Raw genomic sequence first — 23246 nt, 5'->3', positions numbered from 1 at the left:
GTTTATACGTTTACTTCATGCAGAGTCTGTCACTATTTTCAAATCTGTCACCTGACATCTTTGCCTAAACAAATTTCTACTCATGAAGAATCAATCAATGGCATTTATCAAATGCTTATTATGTGCAGAACACTGTACTAAGCACCTGGGAAGAGAACAGCCCTACTCATTACCATACACCAGAATGGGCAGCCTGTTGCAATTCTAAACTGTTTGAGACTTTGCCACACTATATCTTTAGACTATTTCTTCTGCCCTGCCTGCTTATGAGTGTTCCAATTTAGTTCACCATATGGAATCTGCTTGCTCAGTAGCAAAGTCACATATGAAGCAGTGTGCTTTAAAACATTTTCAAACAGCCCTGACCAAAAGATTGGCAGAAGCATTCCAGGGATGGGTGGACAAGTAAAATATATTTCATTACCCTATTTATTTTGTTAATGAATTGTACATCGCCTTGATTCTATTTAGTTGCCATTGTTTTTACGAGATGTTCTTCCCCTTGACTCTATTTATTGCCATTGTTCTTGTCTGTCCGTCTCCCCCGATTAGACTGTAAGCCCGTCAAACGGCAGGGACTGTCTCTATCTGTTGCCGACTTGTTCATCCCAAGCGCTTAGTACAGTGCTCTGCACATAGTAAGCGCTCAATAAATACTATTGAATGAATGAATAAACTGATATAACCCATGCTGCAAAGAGCTCCACTCCCCAGCCAATCTGGCTTTCGCCCCTGGTCTCCATGGAAACCACCAAATTCAATAACCTCTATTTCATCCTAATCCTCCTCGACCTCTCAGCTGCCTTCGACATTGGAGAACATCACTTTAACCTTGACTTCACTGACATCATCTTCTCCTGATTTTCCTATTTCTCTGACCACTCATCTTTTATGGTATTTTATAAGCGCTTACTAAGTGCCTAGACTGTGAGCTCGTTGTGGGCAGGGATTGTCACTCTTTATTGCTGTATTGTACTTTCCTAAGTGCTTAGTACAGTGCTTTGCACACAGTAAGTGCTTAATAAATATGAATGAATGGAGCATGGTTCTAAGTGCTGGGGTAGATAAGCCCCACTTTTCCTCATCACCCACTCCCTTCCACGTGTCACCCTGACTCACTCCCCTTGCTCTTCCCCCTCTCCCTGCCCCACAGAACTTATGAATATATCTATACATTTTTATTATTTTAATGCCTGTTTACTTGTATTGATGTCTGTCTCCCCTACTGCCCCCCTGCCCTAGACTGTGAGTTAGTTGTGGGCAGGGATTGTCTCTCTCTATTGCTGTACTGTACTTTCCAAGCACTTAGTATAGTGCTCTACTCACAGAAAACACTCAATAAATATGATTGAAAGAATGAATGAATAAAAGTTAATCAGGCCAGATACAGTTCCTGTCCCACATGGGGCTCACAGTCAGGTAGGAGGGAGAACAGGCATTTCATTTACATTTTGCAGTTGAGAAAGATGAGGCACAGAGAAGTCAGATGACTTGTCCAAGGTCACAGAGAAGGCAAGTGATGGAGCTGGGATTAGAAATATTTATTGAGTGCTGTGTGCAGAGCACTGTACTAAGCATTTGGGAGAATACAATATCACAGAGTGGGTAGACATATTCCCTGTCCACATGGGCTTACAGTCTAGAGGGGCAGACAGACATTAATATCAATGAATGAATTATGGATATGTATGTAAGTGCTGTGGGGCTGAGGGAAGGGTAACTAAAAGGTATAAATACAAGTGCTAGCCAGTGGGGGAGATACAAGACAGATTGGATACAAGTGCAAGGGTGACGTAGAAAGGAGTGGAAGAAGAGTAAATGAGAGCTTAATCAGGGAAGGCCTCTTGGAGAAGATTTGCCTTCAATAAAACTTTAAAGATGGGGAGAGTGATAGTTTGCTGGATACAAAGACGGAAGGTGTTCCAGGCCACAGGCAGGATGTGGGTGGTTGGCAGTGAGATACATGAGATCGAGGGACAGTGAGTAGGTTGGCAATAGAGGAGGGAAGTGTGTGGACTGGGCTGTAGTAGGAAAGCAGTGAGGTAAGATAAAAAAGAAAAAGGGGCAAGGTGATTGAGTGCTTTAAAGCTGATGGTAAGGAGGTTGATGAGGAGGTGGATGGGCAAACACTAGAGGTTCTCGAAGAGTGGGGAAACATGTACGGAAGGCTTAGGTAGAAAAGTGATCTGGGCAGCACAGTGAAATATGGACTGGAGTGGGGAGAGAGAGGAGGCAGGGAGGTCAACAAGGATGCTGATACAGTAATCAAGGCAGGATAGAATTAACTTGGTTGGATTAATGTAGTAGCAGTTTGGATGGAGAGGAAAGGGATGATTTTGCAATGTTATGAGGCTTGAACCGACAGGATTGAGTGACAGACTATGTGAGTTGAGTTACATACATGAGTTACAGACCATCACACTCCCCACTTTCAAGGCCTTGTTAAAAGCACATCTCCAAGAGGTCTTCCCTAAGCCCTCATTTCCTCTTCTCCCACTCCATTCTGCATCACCTTTGCCCTTGGATTTGTAACCTTTATTCACCCTACAGCACTTACATATATATCCCTAATTTATTTTAATGTCTGCTTCTCCCTCTAGACCATAAGCTACCTGTGAGCAAGGAAAATGTCTGCCAACTCTTTTTTATTGTACTCTCCCAAACAGGACAGTGCCCTGTGCATAGTAAGTGCTCAGTATGCACTCCAAACTGACTGATTCTGGTTGGGACTACACCAGTAGACAGCTTCCATGTGGTAAGGTCACTTTCACTCTACTGAGCCATAGCTAGAGTAAAAAAGGAAGACAGGGTAATCTAATTTGGGGTTATTTCAGTCAAAGACTTTTCCATCCCCAAAGACTTAGAGTGCCCATGTGATTAAGCACATAGGAGTTTCTGGTATTAAGGAATCAAGCTTGGCATTTGCAGCTTTAAACCTCATTGCTCTTAAATATCATTCTGTAAATCTGTGATATTATATCTTGACTTTGGCTATTATTCTGCTTGGGAATCTGATTTGGCCATGATTGCTGGGATTTTCATATAGCTATCAACTGGATCTTGACTGGAGCTTCTATCCAACATTTCCCTTGGACTGCTCTAAATACAGTATGTTTAATTTCAGTCGTAGTTTAGTGTTATACTAGTTTCAATCTCATAAAACAAATGTTTCCAAGTCTAATTATTCAGCATCTGGGGTATCTGTTTGTTACAATCTGAAGGAAATGATGTGGGAGCTGGATAATTTTAATACATCTCTGAAAATTGTTTAATATCATGGAAAAAATGCAACAGAGCCTGCTTCAAATGCAAAGACACGCTAGCCCTAGAGGTAACAAGATGCTAAATGGAGGGATTTGGGGATTAAACCTCAAATTCAGAGACAGAAGTTGCCACTCTCTTGGATCCAAGGGATAATAACAAGGGGGATATGTCTGTTGAATTATACCCCCCAGCCAATGGTTTAGCAGGACTGTCCCTGGGTGATGGATCAACCAAACCCTCAGAGAAGCTCTCTGTCAGCTTTAGAAACAGCAAGTTGCTAACGACCCAGATTTTTAACAGGCATTGATCATCTCAAAGCTGATTTCCCAAAAAGGTGCTTTCCCAAAAGTAGCCTTTCCCCACTTCCAATTTTCCCATTTACCCTGTCCCCCTCCTCTTTCTCTCACACACATATACTTTTCTCTTCTCCTCTTGTTTTCTAGACCCTGACACTGGCTGGGGACTTTTCAATCCAGGACCAGATAGTGGAATTTATTAAGCGCTCACTATGTACCAAAGCACTGTGCTAGCCAGTGGGGGAGATACAAGACAGATTGGATACAATCATTATCCTGTATGGGGCCCATAATCTGTGAGTAATAATAATATTTATTAAGCACTTGTGTGCAGAGTACTATACTAAAAGCTGGGAGAGAATATACAGGAGGGACTAAGACATGGTCCCTGTCCCTCAAGGGGCTCACAGTCTAAGAGGTAGAGAGAGAGAGATGTAGGTAGAGAGAAATAGGGAGAGCAGGTATCTCATCCCCATTTTAATGATGAGGAAATTGAGGCACAGAGAGGTTAAGTGACTTGTTCAGGGTCACAGAGTAGGCCAATGAAATAGCAGACCCAGCTTGAGTCTAGAATTAATTGGGTCTCCTGATTTCCAGGTCCACGCTATTTCCACTGGACCATATGGCTTCCATTCCACCAAGTTCCAGGGCCAGCTGGGGAGTTCTGGAGGTCCCCACCTGAGGCAAGGGGTTTTCGACCTCTGAAAGCAATGCCCCTTCAGAGCTCTGCACCAATTTCTTCCCTACATTCAAATTGAAAAGTTGGCACCCCTGGCACTCATCCTAAGGTGGTGTACCTTGGCTCCACTTTGCTTATTGGGGGAATATTGACACCATATTGCTGTATTTTTTTTTCTGGACAATTGCTCTTATCTATTAAGTAGCCTCATGATGTTACATAAATAATGGCTACTGCCTTTGAATTTCTTAATTTTCTATTTGTTAAAGTACCTCAAATTAAAGCCTTCTAGAAGCAGTTCTATAGTAAGCCTGAATTGAGGCAACGAGACACAGACTCTTTTATTGGCCTTTCTTGATTTGGGGGTGAACAGAGTGTTCCTAAATAAAGGTACTCAGACAACCAAGGGGTTGCCAAATGCTAATACAGTTAACTAAGAACATAAAACTCAATTCTGAAGTGGGTATTGGCAGATGTACTTTCCATTATGTTATGGAAATATTTACGATACCTTTACTCCAAAATACTCAATGTTTGCAATTTCAAAAAACATCCTTTTAAAAAATGAAATTCTTAAAATGAAGAATTAACTCCTTAATTGGTTTTGCCAGTCTCTCAAATGCAGTTACTCTTACAGTCTATTTACTGCTTCCCATTTTGGTAACTACAACTGCTAAATGAACCTTTCCTCATACCATGAAACAGTGTTTTGTATTCTCAAAAGATTTTTCCCTACCTCTCCAGATGTCCTCATATTTTGCCCTCTGCCAAAAGGATGAGGTGGTCCACTGACCTTGGATCGAAATGCAATGTGAGATACATTTTGATTTTTACTGCTCCATGAACTGCTTGGTCCTCTGTTAATTAGCTGATCTGATTAAAAAGAAAAAGGAATTATTTCACACATGAGAATGACTGAGACCAAAACCATGCTGCTTTAACATAAATTCTCTTTTTTCTAGTCCTCTATTAATTTTTCAACCCTATAACTGGGCCTTTTTCTAGGGTTGGGACAATTGATCTAACTGTCCCTGGCCCAACTCTCTAGCCATCTCCACCCCAATAGAAGCTGTATGATAAATACGTGAGTGTTATGAGTATTGAAGTGCTTAGGTGGGGATGAAAGTGCCAACCTAATAATAATAATGGTATTTGTTAAGTGCTTACTATGTTTCAAGCACTGTTCTAAGCGCTGGGATAGATACAAGGTAATCAGGTTGTCCCATGTGGGGCTCACAATCTTAATCCCCATTTTACAGATGAGGTAACAGGCACAGAGAAGTTAAGTGGCTTGCCCAAGATCACACAGCAGACAAGTGGCGGAGCCAGGATTAGAACCCATGTTCTCTGACTCCCAAGCCCATGCTCTCAATGGGGGTTGGAGATGAGGAGATTAAAAATTAATGAGGGAAAGCCCCCAAATTTAATAACATCCAAAGGACGCCCTACTGTGGGTACAGATTTAATAGACTGCATTCAAGGACAGTGTTCTGGCATTCTAAACATGGATAGAAATATGGCACATGGTCATGTAAAAGTGAAGAACTTTGGCCAGCATGGTACTCTACAATTGAAGATCATGCTCATCTCTTTAAAGGGAGCAAGTATGGAAAGTCTCTCTAAAAGCTATCTGGGAAAAAATATTGGCTTCAATTTTTTAATATATCAAGGTTTAAAGGCCAGACTCCACTCCAGCCAAGCACCATATGAGCAAAGTTTCACTTTCCTTCCCCTTTCCTCTCCCTTTAGAAGCAGAGGAGAGGCAAAAGTCCAGAGGCATGTGGCCAGGAGCTCCCAAGATAGTGTGTGTCCAAGGGGCTTCAGGGGTGTGTTTAAGGAAAGTTTGAGGTTTTGAATTGGGGGAAGGCACTTTGTAACCAAGGACTGTTCCTGGAATGGAGAGGTTCCCATGGACTGTAACCTTCAAGTCTTGTTTAATTCAATCAATGGTATTTATTGAGTGCTTACTGTGTGCAGAACATTCTACTGAGCAGTTAATATGTGTCAATATCCATCTTGCTTAATTTTTACTTTTCATTGTTTGTATATTCTTAAGCACTTAATCACCCTGCTCCCTTGCTACTCACCTACAACTCAGCCCTCACGCTTTACTCCTCTAATGCCAACCTTCTCATTGTACCTCAATCTCATCTATCTCACTACCGATCCCACATCCTCCCTCTGGCCTGCAATGCCCTCCCTCCTCAAATCCCACAATTACTCTCCCCCCTTCAAATTCTCATTGAAGGCACATCTCCTCCAAGAGGCTTTCCCTGGCTAAGCCCTCCTTTCCTCTTCTTCCACTCCCTTCTGTGTTACCCTTACTTGTTCCCTTTATTCAACCCCCCTCCCAGCCCCACAGCACTTATATACATATCTGTAATTTATTTATATTAATGTCTGTCTCCCCCTCTAGACTGTAAGCTCATTGCAGGCAGGGAATGTGTCTGTCTATTGTTATATTTTACTCTACCATGCATTTAGTACAGTGCTCTGCACACAGTAAGCACTCAATAAATACAATTGAATGAAGGAATGAAAGAATACCTGTGCCATTCCCTCACTTAGACTGTGAATCCTGTGTGGGACAGGAGCTGAGTGTTCATTAATGATCTTATATTTACCCCAGTGCTTAGTACAATACTTTGCATATTATAAGCACTTAATAAAAATTAATAATCACAATTTACATGATGTTTATTCAGACTTTAATTTCTGAAGGCTTTTTTTATACTCCTATTGCATAATCTTATAAACACCCCTGACATAAATCTGCAGTATTTTTGACATTTTAACAGTGGATAAAATGCATGAGAAAGAGTTTTTACACAGTCATAGTGTACCTGTCTATAAAAGCAAACCACAGGATATAGTAGTTAGCATTTCTAGTTGCAAGTCAGTACAGTAGTAATGGAAACCATACAGTAGATTCACGGAGATATAGTCCTTTGGCTGTAGAGTGCTTTTTAAATGGTCTGTATGGCTAGTGGAAAATATATGCAAGAGTCAGGAGACCTGGATTCTAGTCCCATTTTTGCCACTGACCTGCTGGCAAATCCTTGGCAAATCACAACCTCTCCATGGCTCAGTTTCCTTATCTGTAAAATGAGGATAGTCTACCTGTTGATGACACAGGTAAATTGTGAGCACTGTAGGAACTGCCTGATGAACTCACATCCACTCCAGCATTTAGCATAGCATTTGGTACACAATAAGTGCTTAATACAATTCTGATTATTATCATGTATTCCTCCAGATAAATAAGGAATGCACACAATTGACAGCTACTACCAGGAAATCCCAGAGGCCCTCAATTTCCTCACTTGACCACCCGCCTTCCTTGCCTCTCCACACCACCTGAAGAGCTACCCCAATAAAACAATCAGCACATTTGGGGGACAGTAATGTTACGGGATGAAGAAGAGGCTGGAAAATACTGTGTCACTCAGATGGTACTGCTGCATGCTGCTCTAATTCTCGCTAAATCAAAAAGGATCTGGAAAATCTAAGAGATTATTGCTTTGTGCTTGCCCCGTGTAGAACAGAGATAGAAATGATATGCTCAGATCTGTCATAACTTCTTATTTTCTATACATGTTTTGGCTAGAACTGCAACCACGGACTTGGGAAATGTCATTCCGAGAACACAAGCAAGTTTGGACTTGGTGTGCCTCATTATTGAAAAAAGTGCTCATGTGCATGAATGTGATATTGCAAAGAATAAGGACTACAGATCATGAGAATTTTTTTTAACTCAATTCCCATGTTATAGGAGAAAGGAAAATGTCTCCGCACAAATAATTAGTGCATAATAATAATAACAATGATAATAATAACAAGTGTGGTATTCATTAAGCACTTATCAGCCAAGCACTATATTAAGTGCTGGATAGATACAATCAAGTTGAACACAGTCCCTTGTATCACCTGAGGCTCATAATCTAATTAGGAGGGAGAACAGACATTAAATCCCCATTTTACAGATGAAGAAACTGAGGCATAGAGAAGTTAAATGACTTGCCCAAAATGACAAAGCAGGCAGGCAGCAGAGCTGGGATTAGAATCCAGATTCTCTGATGCCAAGGTCTGTGCTCTTTCCACTAAGCCATGCTGCTTGCTTGGCTTGTGTGCACACATTTATAAATTCTGGGCAGAACTGAAGAGAGAACCTTGAGTTGAAATATCTTGTGAGAAGAGTTGAAATTGCTATCTCAAAAAACGATTTCAGTTGATCCCTGGGATTTTAAAAGTAGTTCAATAATCTCTAGAGCAATGTGGTTTTGCATCAATTTGACTTTCATTTGAGATAAAAATTTTAACAGAATGAACAGATCAGTAATTATTGTAGTTCACTGATATTAAATCAAAATGAAAGAAACTACACCCTAACCTTCCTCTGTTGCCTCTCCTATTCATTAGGTAAATGACCCCAAGTTACTACCATCTCAAAAATTTAATCATTTTCTATTTAGCATCACTTTCTTTAATTAACAGACCTCTTTGGGATGCCATTTGCCACACATCAATTATGAAAACTAGTTAACGTGATAATTTTGTTTTTGATCATATTAATTGTTTGCCATTTATTATCTCTCTCTCAGCATGTGGTGCCAGTTGTTTGCCATAATAAATAAAAATTCACAGAAAGCAAATATGAACTTTTGATTCCTAAACTGAAAAATAGTTTAATGGAAGGAAAGTTTCTATGGCACTTACAAACTTTATAGTAAAGGAATACCATTTTCAGGAAAGCCTGCTTTCTCAACTCTGAAAGTAGTGTTTAAAAGCCCCTATCAATATTCATAGTACAAGGTTAAAAATAAAGATTAGATTAAACTAGCAGCTTAAGGCATTTCATTTTCTCAAGTTTGCTGAAAATGAACTTGGTGTAGGTCAGAGATGTTATCATTAATTATTTTGGTACTTTACTGAGGGGTACATGCCTTTGTAGTTAGATGATAAAACCTGGGGGCTTTCTAATTGTCTTTTTTAAAATAAATGTGCATTTCTGTCTCTAGATTCAACATTCTAATTATTTTAGTTATTGAATTTTCCAAGTCTGACCCCCACAAAAAAACTGCTGAATTTTCAACTGGAATCTTTGATGAGTGTTGCTTGAGACTTTCTTCTACTAAAGATGAAATCAGTATTCAACTTGATAATGGAACTCTTGTTTTGAATTTGCCTATTTCTGCTAGGTTGCAAGATATTCTAAATTACAATAAATATTATGACCATACAAATTCTGATAGATTAAGTCCTCTAACATTCAAACTATAGGAATTAAGAACTGGAATCTAGTCTCAATTTCCAATTACAATACTTCTTTTGTATTTTGGGAGACTCATTTCTCATGACTCCATTTTACCCTCTGCAAAATGGGAATTTAAATGCCTGCTTGCTTGCACTTAATACTGCTCAGTGATTCCTGTGTTTGCTTAATAAATATCATTTAAAGGTGTTCCAAGTAATTAAGTCAAGAGCACTAAGATGAACATGAATAAAAAGTTTAAAAAGGAGACTGATATTAAAAATTTAAATTTAGGATGTCACTTTCTCCCTGCATTCTGAGCAACCTGAGCCAATATAAGAACCTTATCAATGCATTCAATTATAAAATGTCAACATGATAAAAAGTAATAAAAGACAGGATATTACTTTTCTTCTCAAACCTTTAATTTATTAAGAGGTTAGGAAAAGACCACAATTCACTGTTAAGATAAAAATGTTTTTTTCTAATATAGGGATATATAATAAAATAGGGAAAGCATTTAGTTTTACCTTGATTCTACTACATGCTGAATGGATCATACATGGACATACATGCATGTAAAACATATACATACAATTATATAGCAGTCCTTAGTATTCAAACTGTGAAATGGGGATTCAATACCTTTTCTCCATCCTAGTTGGACTGTGAGCTCCAGGTGGGACAAGCCCATGTCCAATCTGATAGATTTGAATCTTTCCCAGCACTTAGAGCAGTGCTTGAAATATAGTAATCATTTAACAAATACCACCAAAAGAGGTGACCCTATTGATAGTGAGATCTTTCCAATATGTGGATGTGGCTCAAAAGACCTATGTGCATCCAACACTCCAATAAGCACAAGAAGAGTCTTGCAATTGGATATTGCATATGGTCATAAGTGATGCTTATGAAAGTTGTTTAAGAATGATGATGAATTTTCCATTCTAGATCAAGTGGTTTGGCTTTGAAACCACATTGTGCATCAAGTAGTATAGTGTCCAGTTGACTATTTTCTTCAGTAACCTGTCCAAAAGGATTCTGGTGAGACTCATACAACAATGGAAAGCAATGAGATGTCCCAGTAGTTTCCACAGGCAGTTCTCTCCCCTTCCTTCTTGAAGAAGTCCATCTTGTGGCAGTTCCTCAGTGTCCACATGTTGAGAAAGCATTCAGACAGTGTCAGGATTAGGTCCTTTCCTGCTTGTAGATGTCTACAGGAATGCCATCAGATCTAGGTGCTTTAACACTTTTTATGGCATTGTCTGCAAAGGCTAAGCACCTTACAAGGCAGATCTTAGGTCATGCCTTCATATTTCAACTGGTTTCTATGCTTGCAAGTGCCTTGATGGAGAAAGGTACGTTCAGAAGTTCACTGTAATGCCTTAGCCATTTGTGTAAGATTCCCTTTTTGTCTGTGATGTCCACATAGCTCCATCTACACTCTGCAGCAGTGTTGTGGAACTGTGTAGGGGGCCATGTAGCTTTTTAAAATGATTAAATGTCCTCAGTTTGGTGATGGTCAGCATAGCTTTGGAGCTCTTTGACATTGCATTACTAGTCACATGTGTTAGCTTGAGCTCATTTATCCCACTGAAAATTTTCACTGATCTTCATTTCATTGTAATCATGAAGAGTTGCATGGTGTTGATCCACCAATCATATTTATTGAGTACTTGCTATGTGCAGCACACTGTATTAAGCACTTGGGAGAGTACAATATAACCATATAACAGATGTTCCCTGCCAACAGTGAGCTTAATGATGCATTTCTTGCTTTGCTACAAAGTAGTTTTTTCATCTTTGAATCATCTTCAATCAACCTTGATGGTTGTCTCCTTGCCCTACCCACAGTCTTTATGGCTGGCTGATTAAGAGTGTCTTAGTCAGAGCCTATTCACTATTCATGTCAACACTTGAAGTTGAAGATCCTTGTGAGGGCTCAAGTGATGTTGTCCAGAGTGCTTTACAGGTTTCTGTATTCTCTGGGAGCTTGACATTTTGCTACTTTGATTGTTTGATTCAATATTTGAGTGCAGCACCTGTTTCAATGAGCTGCCCATCAGGTAGTCTAGTTTCACTCCATGTTGGATATCAACTCCATATCTGGCCAGGTCCCAAGAAATGAGTGCAATTCAGTTTGAGGGATAACTTATAATCCAGTAGCATCTGATGTTCCATAATGTGATAGCTATTTTTTCCTATTCTTTAGCTTTCTGTACACTGCAGTCTTCTGATGTACTAGTGTCAAGATCTGATGAGGAAGGCAGATTTTAGAGCACCCTTCCATGTCTCCTTCCCCATTCTGGACAGACAGTGCATTCCTATGTAGGCTGATCAAACAGGATATCATAGAGCATCACTCCTGCCTCATCAGTGATCCAACGGCCAATATTCTGCAGATGTCAATTATTCTGGATAATATATGGGGTGTTACCATCAGTAGGGTATGGGTTTGAATTTTTTTTTACAATCAGTGACTGAGTGCCTAATATGTGCAGAGCACTATACTAAGTACTTGAGAGTACAATAGAGTAGGTAGACATGATCTTTGCCCGTAGACATGATCTTTGCCCTAAAGGAGCTTACAGTTTAACAGGGGCAGATGGACATTAAAATAAATTACAGATAGGAGAAGCAACAGAATAGAAGGATATTTACGTAAGCACTGTGGGGGTGAGGATGGGACTTTTCTGTTATGGTGATTGTTTGCACTGAACGATCTACCCACATTTTCTCACTCAGTCCTCCTATGAACAGCAGCACAAATGTAAAAGGGCAGATTGAAGCTAGGAGTTCAGTCTGTGGCCTTAGGACAGAATGACTCTGTGCCCGCTTTTCAGTATCAGAATCTGTTGTGCTCTTCCTGATTTCACATTATTGCTGAGGGTAGCACTCGCTTTCACCAGGAAAACCAATGGGTATTTTTCTATTTTCCAAAGGGATGTAATCACGTAGCCTATCTTCTGTCTCTAATTGGCCTGTAGATGTTTGTTAAGATGGCTACTGAAAAAGCTAGACTATTTTAGAAGATAATAAGGAATGGAGAATTGGAACGAGGGATGGAGAAGGGACACGAGGGATGAAGAAGAAATAGAGAAGGAGAATGAGGGATAGTGAAGGGGAAGGACATCAAAAATAGACTTAATCTTAAATTTTTTCTTCAAAATTCACACTTCAATGCTATTCACCTCTCTTCCCTCAGTTCCCCTACTTGGGTGGGAAGGGGAGAGAGGAGGGCTGTAGCTTCTTAAACAAATTAGCCTATGTTATGAGCTGGGTTTTCTTGTCAAGGTTGCAGACCAGCTTCAACCTAGCTCAACCCTTAATTCTCATATCTGCCCTCCCCTCTGCGTTGACTGTATACTTAGTTGGGTACCCCTTAAGCACTTTGATACTCCTATCTGTCCCATAGCACTTATGTAAATATCCATATATTCTATTTCCCCTATCCATAATTGAGTTTAATGTGTGTCTCCCATGTAGACTGTAAGCTAAGCAGGATGGCCTAATGGATAGGGCATGGGTCTGGGAGTCAGAAAGACCTGGGTTCTAATCCCAGCTCTGGCACTTGACTGCTGCATGATCACTTCACTTCTTTGGGCTTCTGTTACCTCATCTGAAAAACTGGGAATAAGAGTGTGAGACCTATGTGTCCCTATGTGGGACAGGGACTATGTCTGTTTATTGTTATATTGTACTCTTAGTACAGTGCTCTGTATGCAGTAAGTGCTCAATAAATATGACTGAATCAACATAGTAAGTGCTTAACAAATACCACTATTATTATTATTCCAACTCTTATACAATACTTTCCAAAGTGCTTAGTGCTCTGCATAGAGTAAGTGCTCAGTAAATACCGATGATGGACCTAACCCCAGATTCCATCTTTATAATGACTCTCTCAACTCCTTTAATCATTTTTACATATAACACTTTAATCATGTGTGTAGCTCTATAGTGGACCTTCTCCAAGTTCTCTATCTCCTTCTGAAAAGGTGATGACCCAGATTGAATACAGTACTTTAAAAGGTTCCTTACCATTGCCAAGAATAATGAAAAGATTACTTCATGATTATTTCATAAACAAATGAACTCTCTCTTTACATTAAGTACATTTTCAAAATAAATTTTCTGTTCCTACTTAAAACATGAAGTTAAAAACCCAATAATACTGTTGCCACCAGAATGAAGGCACCCAGCCAAAAAACACTTCGAATTTTTAAGTAAATTACTGATTTTGTTTTGTGCTTAGTGGACCACTGCATCTTGTCATTAGTGAGCTAAACTGTTTAATTTAAATAATCAGACCTGATTCTCTGTTCAATTAAATTGGGGTGCCATTAATGAAAATAAAAGAATCAGTTCCTACAGTCCCCCATTGACTAACAGACACTAATGTGGGCTGGGAATTGCAGGACTCAACAGTGTAAAATTTTAGTAGCATTGCACACTTAAATGACCTACCGGATACATGCTGACTTTATTAGTTTCATTGGACATAGACAAAACATTGGTGTTCCTGATCAAATTCCATACCATAAAAAAGCAGTACTATTCATGACAAATAAAAAGCTTCAAAGTATTCTAAATTTTAGGAAAAAACCTAGAAAGCAATCTGAAAAATAACCTAAATAATCCCATTCTTATTTCCTTATATTTTCAATCTTTGACCAAATATGTACGTTAATTGTAATAACGTACATGGGATATTTTGGGAGTAGACTTTCAAGTTCCCGTTTGAAATTCAAATATCTTCACAAAAGCAGCAAGAATTATTTGTAAATTGTACTGCAATTCCAATTATTTTAAATATTTTGTTTATTATTTAAATGAAAATATCTAACTCTCTGTGGGTCTCCTGAAAGACACCATTCTGGGTCCCTTATACTCATTCTCACTAAGCTCATCCTCTCGCAGGCTTCAGCTACCAACCCTAAAGCTCATGGCTCCCAAAATCTACTCTAATAGCCCCAACCTCTTTCTTGCTGCACAATATCAGATTCCTCTTGCCTCCAGGATATCCACATGTATGTCCTGCCAGAACCTCAAAATTCAACTGTCTAAAGCTGAACTTTTTATCTTCCCTAAGCCCTCTCCTCCTCCTAATTTTCCCATCTCTGCCCTAGAAACTCACAACCTCAGTATCATCTTCGACTACTCACTGCTTTTTAGCGCTCACATTCCTTCTCCCTTCTGTGTTGCCCATGCACTTGGATCTGAATCCCTTTAAGCACTTAATATTCACCCCACCCTCAGCCCCACAGCACTTATTTAAACGTTTGTAATTTATTTAAATGTCTGTCTCTGGCTCCATTCTGTGAACTCCCTGTGGCCTTGGCAGAGAATGTGTCTACCAACTCTACTGTATTATACTCTCTCAAGCACTTAGTACCGTGCTTACTTTTATATGGTATTTCCTAAGGACTTACTACGTTCCAAGCACTGTACTAAGTGCTGGGGTAGATATGAGTTAATTAGGCTGGACACAGTCCCTGTCCCACATGGGGCTCACAATCTTAATCCCCATTTTAGAGATAGAGTAACTTCCCATCATTACAGATAGACTAAATAACTCAATCCATGAGGATAGAGGGACTGAAGTCCTCTTGGAAAAAGATGGTATGGAACAGAGAATCCAAAGTTGGGTCCTCAAACAGTAGATCCAAGCAAGAATGTTTCATAAAAGTTCTTAAATCAGGCAGATTGCTTCTTGCCATGGCCATATGTCCCTAATGGAAGTTACTCCCACTCTGTTAAGTGACTTACCCAAGTCACACAGCAGACAAGTTACAGAGATGGGATTAGAACTCAGTTCTGGACACTAAGTGCTCAATAAATACCTTTCATTACAGAGGACTGTACTAAGTGCTTAGGAGAGTGCTATAGAGTTAGTAGTCATGATCCCTGCCCTCAGGGACCTTATGATCTAATGGTATGACATCACAACTTTTGTTGGAAAGTGATGAAACCAATAACTTTAAGCAAAAGGCAATTTTATTTTAAATCAAGGACAAATTAACATCCCAACATCTCACTTGATTGTAAAAGTACAATTTTAAGACTGTATTTTCAGTTTACCTGAAATTCATATTAAGCAAATATAGAATCCTAGTACCTGGCAGAAATCTCATTTCTCCTGAAGTTAAAGGATGAGGTCCAAGGTATATTTTGTTTGGGTGGATAGGGAGTTTAGTCATATTTAGCAGCTGTGTAATTTGAGGCACATCTTTTGTAAATTGGCAGCTTCGAGGAATAATATCTGAAGATTCATCTGCTGTAAAATAAATATCATAAGTGTCTAGAAATAAAGACATTTTTCCAAATTGAACCCACTGTAAAATAACACTTCCTACTATTTTCATTGTTATAAATGGATATGTATTAAACATCTACAGCTTTTGGTGTATGAATGACACCACATAACACATGTAATGTAGTCTTTCTAAATGTACGTAATTTTTTAAAAGTATAGATCTACACAATGGAGCCCTAGTGAGATATGTGTTAATGATTTGTTTAAGTCATTTGATGCAGCAAGGAGAGAAAACTGCTCTCTGAAATAAACTGCTCTACAAAGGAGATAAATTAATTTTCTAGGATGCCTTATGGACATTCATTCTATGACCAGCAAGAACAAGTTTTCTAATCATGATGCTGGTACAACTGATTCTATGAGTGAGAAATTTACTACAACATTAAGTTTATACTAGTATTTGCCAATAGATTAGTTTACAGAAAATCTACCCATGATGATTCACTATACTGTGATAAAATTACCAAAATACTTCAAAATAATTTAAAATAATTTTCTTGTATCACTGACTTTCTTACAGCCTCAAGGATTTATTAAATAAACAGCCTGCCCAATTCTTCCATAAATAGAGGCTATTCATCTGCCTTTGCTCTTCAAAGGCATCTGGCCAATTTAACTCATTCTTAGCACTGAGAATGTCAGAATTGATAGCTCTCATGCTTCAGAAGTGGTCTGCTAAAGAAATCCACTGGCCCTCTCTAGAGGATCCAGATCCTTAAGCCAGGGATCTCTCAGTAGCAGAACTAGTAGCAGTAGCATTTATTAAGGCACTTACTGGGCCATGTCCTCCCGCGGTCCTGGAATGCCCTCCCTCCTCACCTCCGACAATCTAATTCTCTTCCCCTCTTCAAATCCCTATCTTAAGCTCACCTCCTACAAGAGGCCTTCCCAGACTGAGCTCCCCCCTTTTTCCCTCTGCTCCCTCTATCCCCCCCTTCACCTCTCCGCAGCTAAACCCTCTTCTCCCCCCTTTCCCTCTCCTCCTCTCCCTCTTCCGTCCCACCCCCTCAGCACTGTACTCGTCCACTCAACTGTATATATCTTCATCACCCTATTTATTTTGTTTATTTTGTTGAATGAGATGTACATTACCCTGATTCTATTTATTTGCCATTGTTTATATGAGATGTTCTTCCCCTTGACTCTATTTATTGCCATTGTTCTTGTCTGCCTGTCTCCCCCAATTAGACTGTAAGCCCGTCAAAGGGCAGGGACTGTATCTGTTGCCGACTTGTACATTCCAAGCGCTTAGTACAGTGCTCTGCACATAGTAAGCGCTCAATAAATACTATTGAATGAATGAAGAGTAGTGTTGGTATTTGTTAAGCGCTTACTATGTGCAGAGCACTCTTCTAAACGCTGGGTAAGATACAGGGTAATCAGGTTGTCCCACATGAGGCTCACAGTCTTCATCCCCATTTTACAGGTGAGGTAACTGAGACACCGAGAAGTCAAGTGACTTGCCCACAGTCACACAGCTGACAGGTGGCAGAGCCGGGATTCGAACCCATGACCTCGGACTCCCAAGTCCGGGCTCTTTCCACTGAGCTACGCTGCTTCTCAAGTAAAGAGTACTGTGCTAAGCACTGGGAACGAGTAGCAAAGCTTGTTTACTCCCATTTCCTTCCATAGCCAAGGGCAAAGTGAAGCAAGACCATATGACTATAACAGGTAATTACATATGAAATACATGTACTTATACAATAGGACTGTTTCTACTAGGAAGTCCAAAACGCGAAAGGCCATAGTAGGGGAGCTGTGATGAACTGGTAAGGCCATACACCTTTGGGAAACATAGGAAACAAGAGAGGTTTACCCATTTCTCTGAAGGGAACTTCCAATCATTACAGATAGACTAAATAACTCAATCCCTGAGGACAGAGGGACCGAAGTCCTCTTGGAAAAAGATGGTATGGAATCCAAAGTTGGGTCCTCAGTTGAACATTAGAGCCAAGCAAGAATGTTTCACAAAAGTTCTTAAGTTAAGCAGATTGCTTCTAGCCATGGCCATATGTCCCTAATGGAAGTTACTCCCACTGATACAAAGCAGGTCGCCTTTTCATGACAGAAGAAGATACAGTTTGAGAGCCTTTTAGGGAGCTATTTTTGAAACTGCTCAGCTAGAGAACTAAACTCAGAGGTAAGAAGAAGCTTTTCCTGCCGACTTGTTTTTGCCATGTCCTGAAAATAACTAAGAGGTTTTCTGGCATTAAGTGTGGGACTGTGAAGGAATAGCAGCCCATTGTCTATTCAGGGGTAAGGAAAGAAAACAGTAAGGCCTTCTATGTTTTGATTTATATGAAAAGCTAAGAGGAACTGTGGAATGTATTTTGGTTGTTTTCTTAAAATGACCTCATCCATTAGAATTTTTATATGAGAACTGAAATTAATGTTTGGCTTTCACTCATCCTTCTAGCCAACATGAGAACTCATAGGGAAAAAAGTCTTCATATCACCATTTAATTTATCAAGGGCTTACTTTATGCCAAGCAGTGTCCTAAGCCACAGTAATAACTGTGGTATCTGTTATGTGCCAAGCACTGTACAAAGTGCTGAGGTAGGTACAAGATGATATACAGAAGCAGCATGGCCTAGTGGATAGAGCACAGACTTGGGAGACAAAAAGACCTGGGTTCTAATCCCAGCTCTACTATCTGTCTATGTGACCTTGGGCAAGTCACTTAACTTCTCTGTGCCTCAGCTACCTCATCTGTAGAATGTGGATTAAGACTCTGAGCCCCAGGTGGGACATGGACTGTATCCAACATAATTAGCTTGTATCCACTCCAGCACTTAGTACAGTACCTAGAACATAGTAAATGCTTCACAAATACCATAAAAAAACCAACACATCAGAGTCCCTGTCCCACATGGGACTCAAAACACTAAGGGAGATACAAGGTCAATGAACAGGACACAGTCCCTGTTCTAAAAGGGGCTCACAGTCTAAATGGAGGATAAATGGCACACAGAAAATAGTAATAAATTATAAACAATTAATGCACATTTAAAAATTCAAAAATATAAAATTAAGTAGCAAAACTAGTACTTGAATGGGAGATTCCTCACCACTCCAAGTTACCAAATTGTCACAGCCTTCCTAATACAGTGGAAGATGGAATGGTAGGATTGGCTCCTGCTGCATAGGGTGGGAGAAAGGAGGCTGATTTGGTCACCAGGAGCCACCCCACCCTCCCCACGGATCTGAGTGATAGTGACAATGAGGAACCGTCAGCTAGGTAGGATCCAGCCCATGTGAGACTCTTTAGTGAACAGGAAGATAATAATTCCAATGGTTCCTGTGTGATTTGATGTAGAATTACACTAATCCCAGGGAGTGAGGGGAGCTATTCTAGAGAGATTGATATCTGTCACAGTTCTCATAAATCTAGACATTAGAGTCAAGGACCCAACTATTTTTCTTTCTACCTGCTTGTGGAAGGCAGAAGTAGAAGTTTAGTGGACTTTAATGAGTGTTATTTTGACACTTGACAGAGAGATGCAGGAGGTAGAATTCTATGACAATGTTAAAAGGAATCCAACTGCATCCCAGAATACCAGGAAGAGAAGCAATGCCACTTGAACTGTAAGGCTTTTTTGAAGATTGTTATCTGACTGCTGTTGGAATATTGGTGATATGCCTGGACCAATGTGCTGGCCATTTGGATGGCAAGAAAGGGGTGGATACTGGAAATGTTGTGGGTAGACTGAATATTGGGTTTGAAAGAGGGAGGAGTCCAAGAATGTCATGGTTATGGGCTTGGGAGATGGGGAGGAGAGTGGTGCTATTGACTGTGATGGGAAAGTTAGGTGCAGGAGAGGGTTTAGGAAGGGAGGCTAAGGAGCTAAATTTTGGACCTACTGAGCTTGAGGTACTGGTAGGACATACATATAGAGATAATCTGGAGTGAGGAGGAAATGTGAGATTGTTGCAGTGAGTTGTCAGAGCAAGCAAAGCAGATGCACGAGTTATCCAGATATATGTGGTAGCTAAAACCATGAGAGCAAATTAGATGTCCAAGGTAATAGTGTAAAGTGAGACAAGAAGGGGATCCAGAACATAGTCTTGAAGGACACCCATAGTTAGGGGGTAGGAGGCAAAAGAAGAGTCAGTAAAAGGAACCAAAAAGGATCAGTCAGCAAGGAAAGAGGAGAACCAGGAAAGGACTGTGTCAGAAATAAACAAGTTTGGATAGTGTTTCCCAGAGAAGGGAGTGTTCCATAGCAGCAAAGCCAACAAGAGGTCGAGGAGGGGAGCCGTAGATGATGGCAACGATTGTAGTGCATGGTAGAGACAGATAAAGTGGGCTTCAAAGGGAGAGAAGGTGAAGGATGGAGGGGGTGGGATGAAGTGCTCATTAGACTTTTACTTTACCTGTTGTAATTACAATTTAGTTATGTTTACAAGTTATTTTACTTTTAATTCTTTCTGCTCATAATTAATAAATATTTATTGATGTTAATAGTATTAATAAATAATAAAATATCTGAGGGTAAGGACAGAATTTTCTCCATACTATATTACATGACCGTAACATTTCTTACTGTACCGTGCTAATGGGCATTCAATATATGTTTTTGCTGTTTCAGTGATTACAGCATAGCATAATACTAAGCAATAATCAAATCATTCAAAGTAAAAAAAAAAGCCATCACCAGTCAAAGAGGGAAACAAACAGTAAAACAAAATAATTGGCATGAAGCAATAACCTGGGTAATCTGGTGAGTGGCTTGCTGAAAGGCATCAACAACTAATACTGAAATACATACTAGCAATATAAACTAAGGATATCAGAGGGTGAAGCCTTCCAGTTTAAGAAATAACATGAAGTGATAGCATTAAAATAATTCCCTAACTACAAATGTGCAGGCTTCACTGATGGAATGGCTGATCCTCATCACCCATTACATTTATTGAGCACCTACTAGTTGTGAAATAGTCTACTGAGTGCCAGGAAGTGTTCCACAGATTCAGACAGGAAAGCAATAGCTAAACTGCAACATGATCATTGAGGTGTTTAAATATGCTAAGCAGTTAATAGAGTGATTCCTCAACAAATCAGTATGGCAGATGTACTTGTCACACTGAAGGTACCTAAAAGAGGAACCTTCTTCCAAGGGGGACTGAATACTGCTTGGCCCTCAATGTTTTGGGGTTTGTTTGTTTTTTTCTGGGGATAGAAAAGACTCTGAAATTAAGGTCCCAAAAACTCAAGCAGCTACATGAACTTGATACCTCCAGATCGGCAGTTTCTTGGGAAAATGAAAGTTATTGTTTAGGGATTTTCTTTGTTGGTTTAACCTGATGATTTTCGCTGCCTCCCAGGGGACTACAGAAAAGAAACTATTGCTCCCCAGGAGACAAATAGTCAGAGATCCCTGAAATATTCACAAAGATAAAGTTGAGTTGCAGTCTTTATGGGGTTTCTTTAGCGCAAATTTAACTGGGCTTTGATGTGCTGTGATCTGGGACAGACAGGAGCATTTCTGGGGGTTTTTTTCCCATTGTTTTTTTTTTACCTGCTGATCTGTTTTGGTGGGGTTTTTTTTCCCAAATCAGGTCTTTTGATTTCTGACATAGACTTTGAGTAGCACATCCTTTTTTTTTTAATCCCTTTTGGCACTGCTAATTCAGCGATATGTTTTCTTGTCAGTGAGTTAGAGACACATCACCCTGCTCAATTGAAATAGTAAGCAGCACAAGGATGTCAAAAGCACTTATTTCCAGATGGAATATGTTGTTTGATGCCTACATACAAATATCTAAAAAAATGACCTTTGCCAAACTATATGTTGGTCTGCATCCAGTGCAACAGTGAAATTGATTTTGTGAAAAATAATCTAAGGAAAAATCAGAGAGGGGAAAAAGTGTCTTCTCAATGATTTCTTTTGCTTAATCTTAAATTAGCACAAAAAGAAAATACTATTTCATAGATTCTCACTGCTAAGATCAACCATAGGAAAACAAATAATTTATGGCTCTTTGCAAACACTTTAGGAAAAAAAATGAACTATATGCTCTCCCAAATGTTTTCAGGAAATATTTATAAAGAAGTTAGTAGTTTTAAGTTTCATTGTATTTGAGAATTTTGCCACAAAGCTTGAAAACTGATACACCTGGAAAGCATGTATGATCACTTTCATGCACTGTGAAATATTTCATGTAATACAAATAAAAAACACACGATGAAATTCCACACATATTTATAAACATACTTCACCTTCCACTGTTCAGATGGAAAATCAAAGGTTATAGCAGACTTTAAAACACACCAAATATTAAGATTTCTTGATATTAACATACCAAATTTATCATTCATGTCTTGAGGAATTGATTTCAAAGTGAAGATCTTTCGTAGCTTACAATTTGCTGAAACGATAATGCCATCCAAGGACTGGAAAATGGCTCCCTTAAATATTTCACTGGTGAATGCTACCATATCAATGCACAGATTACACCAATAGAACAGAAAACCAAAAGGATCATCCTTACACTCCTAGTGACTTCAAATTATTATAATCCCAAATTTAAATATGGCCCTCTATGAAATCTCCTTCATCCTTCTAAATCACAATAAACTTTTCGAAATGAAACTGGATTTGTAGAAACTATACCAGTAGGAGGCTAATTGCAGGTGCTTTGGGCCACTTGTACCTTGAAAATCAGGGGTAAGTAGCTAATCGTCCCTTCAAATGGCATAGTTTGATCACAATTAGCCACTCGTATGTGCAAGAAAATGTGCACAAAATTAGTGCGTGCTTCAATTCTAGCCCATCATGCCTACTTAAAACCAATTAACCTATTGTTCAGGAATCAATTCTTCTAAAGAGTTTATAATTATGCCTGGTATTTGGCAGTTTTAAGTACTCTTGTAACTGCTAATTTTTCCCCATTAAACAATCAGAATCTTTAATACTTCCTCAAACAACTTCTCTAAATAGCACAGTTGAGTTAAACGAAAGAGGAAAACAATCATCTGGAGAGTGGAAACTAGAATTAAGACCTACTATACCAACAGAGATCCTGGGGCAAAAGTGGGGCAAACCAGCTCTGTCTCTAAGGAAGTCAAAGATGAAACTCATTTAACAGACCACAGGGAACCTTAGAATTGGGTTTATTGATTTTTACAAATATATTGAAGCTGGCTGTTTAGAAATGCATATAAATACTGTTTAAATCATTCTTAAATAATCTAAGTTCATTGTGGAGTTGCTCAAGATGTGGTGCTTATGGTGTACATTTGAGAATTTCAATTTCTGTACCGTAGTGCTTTGAAAATGTACTTTTTTGTATGGTTTCCAGTATATACCATCTCTTAATTGTGACCCTTTATTTTTAATATAGTTGTTCTTCAAACTCGAAGACAACTCCACTGACAATGGAAGTCTCCCATGGATAGCTGAAAGACCAATGCAGGACAAACGGTGCCACAAATCATT

General features: G+C 39.3%; 1 protein-coding gene across 1 annotated transcript in view; it reads right to left on the bottom strand.

The window, feature by feature from the left end:
- Positions 1–15469: 15469 nt before the first annotated feature.
- The window catches only part of CFAP20DC (CFAP20 domain containing), a 90547-nt gene continuing 82770 nt past the window's right edge, over positions 15470–23246 (bottom strand). Inside the window, exons 7-8 of the mRNA XM_029051092.1 lie at positions 22111–22294; positions 15470–15791 (exon numbers count right to left, since the gene is read on the bottom strand). Coding sequence (XP_028906925.1) covers positions 15568–15791; positions 22111–22294 — 408 coding nt within the window. The 3' untranslated portion in view covers positions 15470–15567. The remainder of the gene's footprint in view (positions 15792–22110; positions 22295–23246) is intronic.

This window comes from Ornithorhynchus anatinus, chromosome X1 (assembly GCF_004115215.2).
Source record: "Ornithorhynchus anatinus isolate Pmale09 chromosome X1, mOrnAna1.pri.v4, whole genome shotgun sequence".
Taxonomy (NCBI): domain Eukaryota; kingdom Metazoa; phylum Chordata; class Mammalia; order Monotremata; family Ornithorhynchidae; genus Ornithorhynchus; species Ornithorhynchus anatinus.
This window is presented reverse-complemented; position numbering and strand designations above follow the sequence as displayed.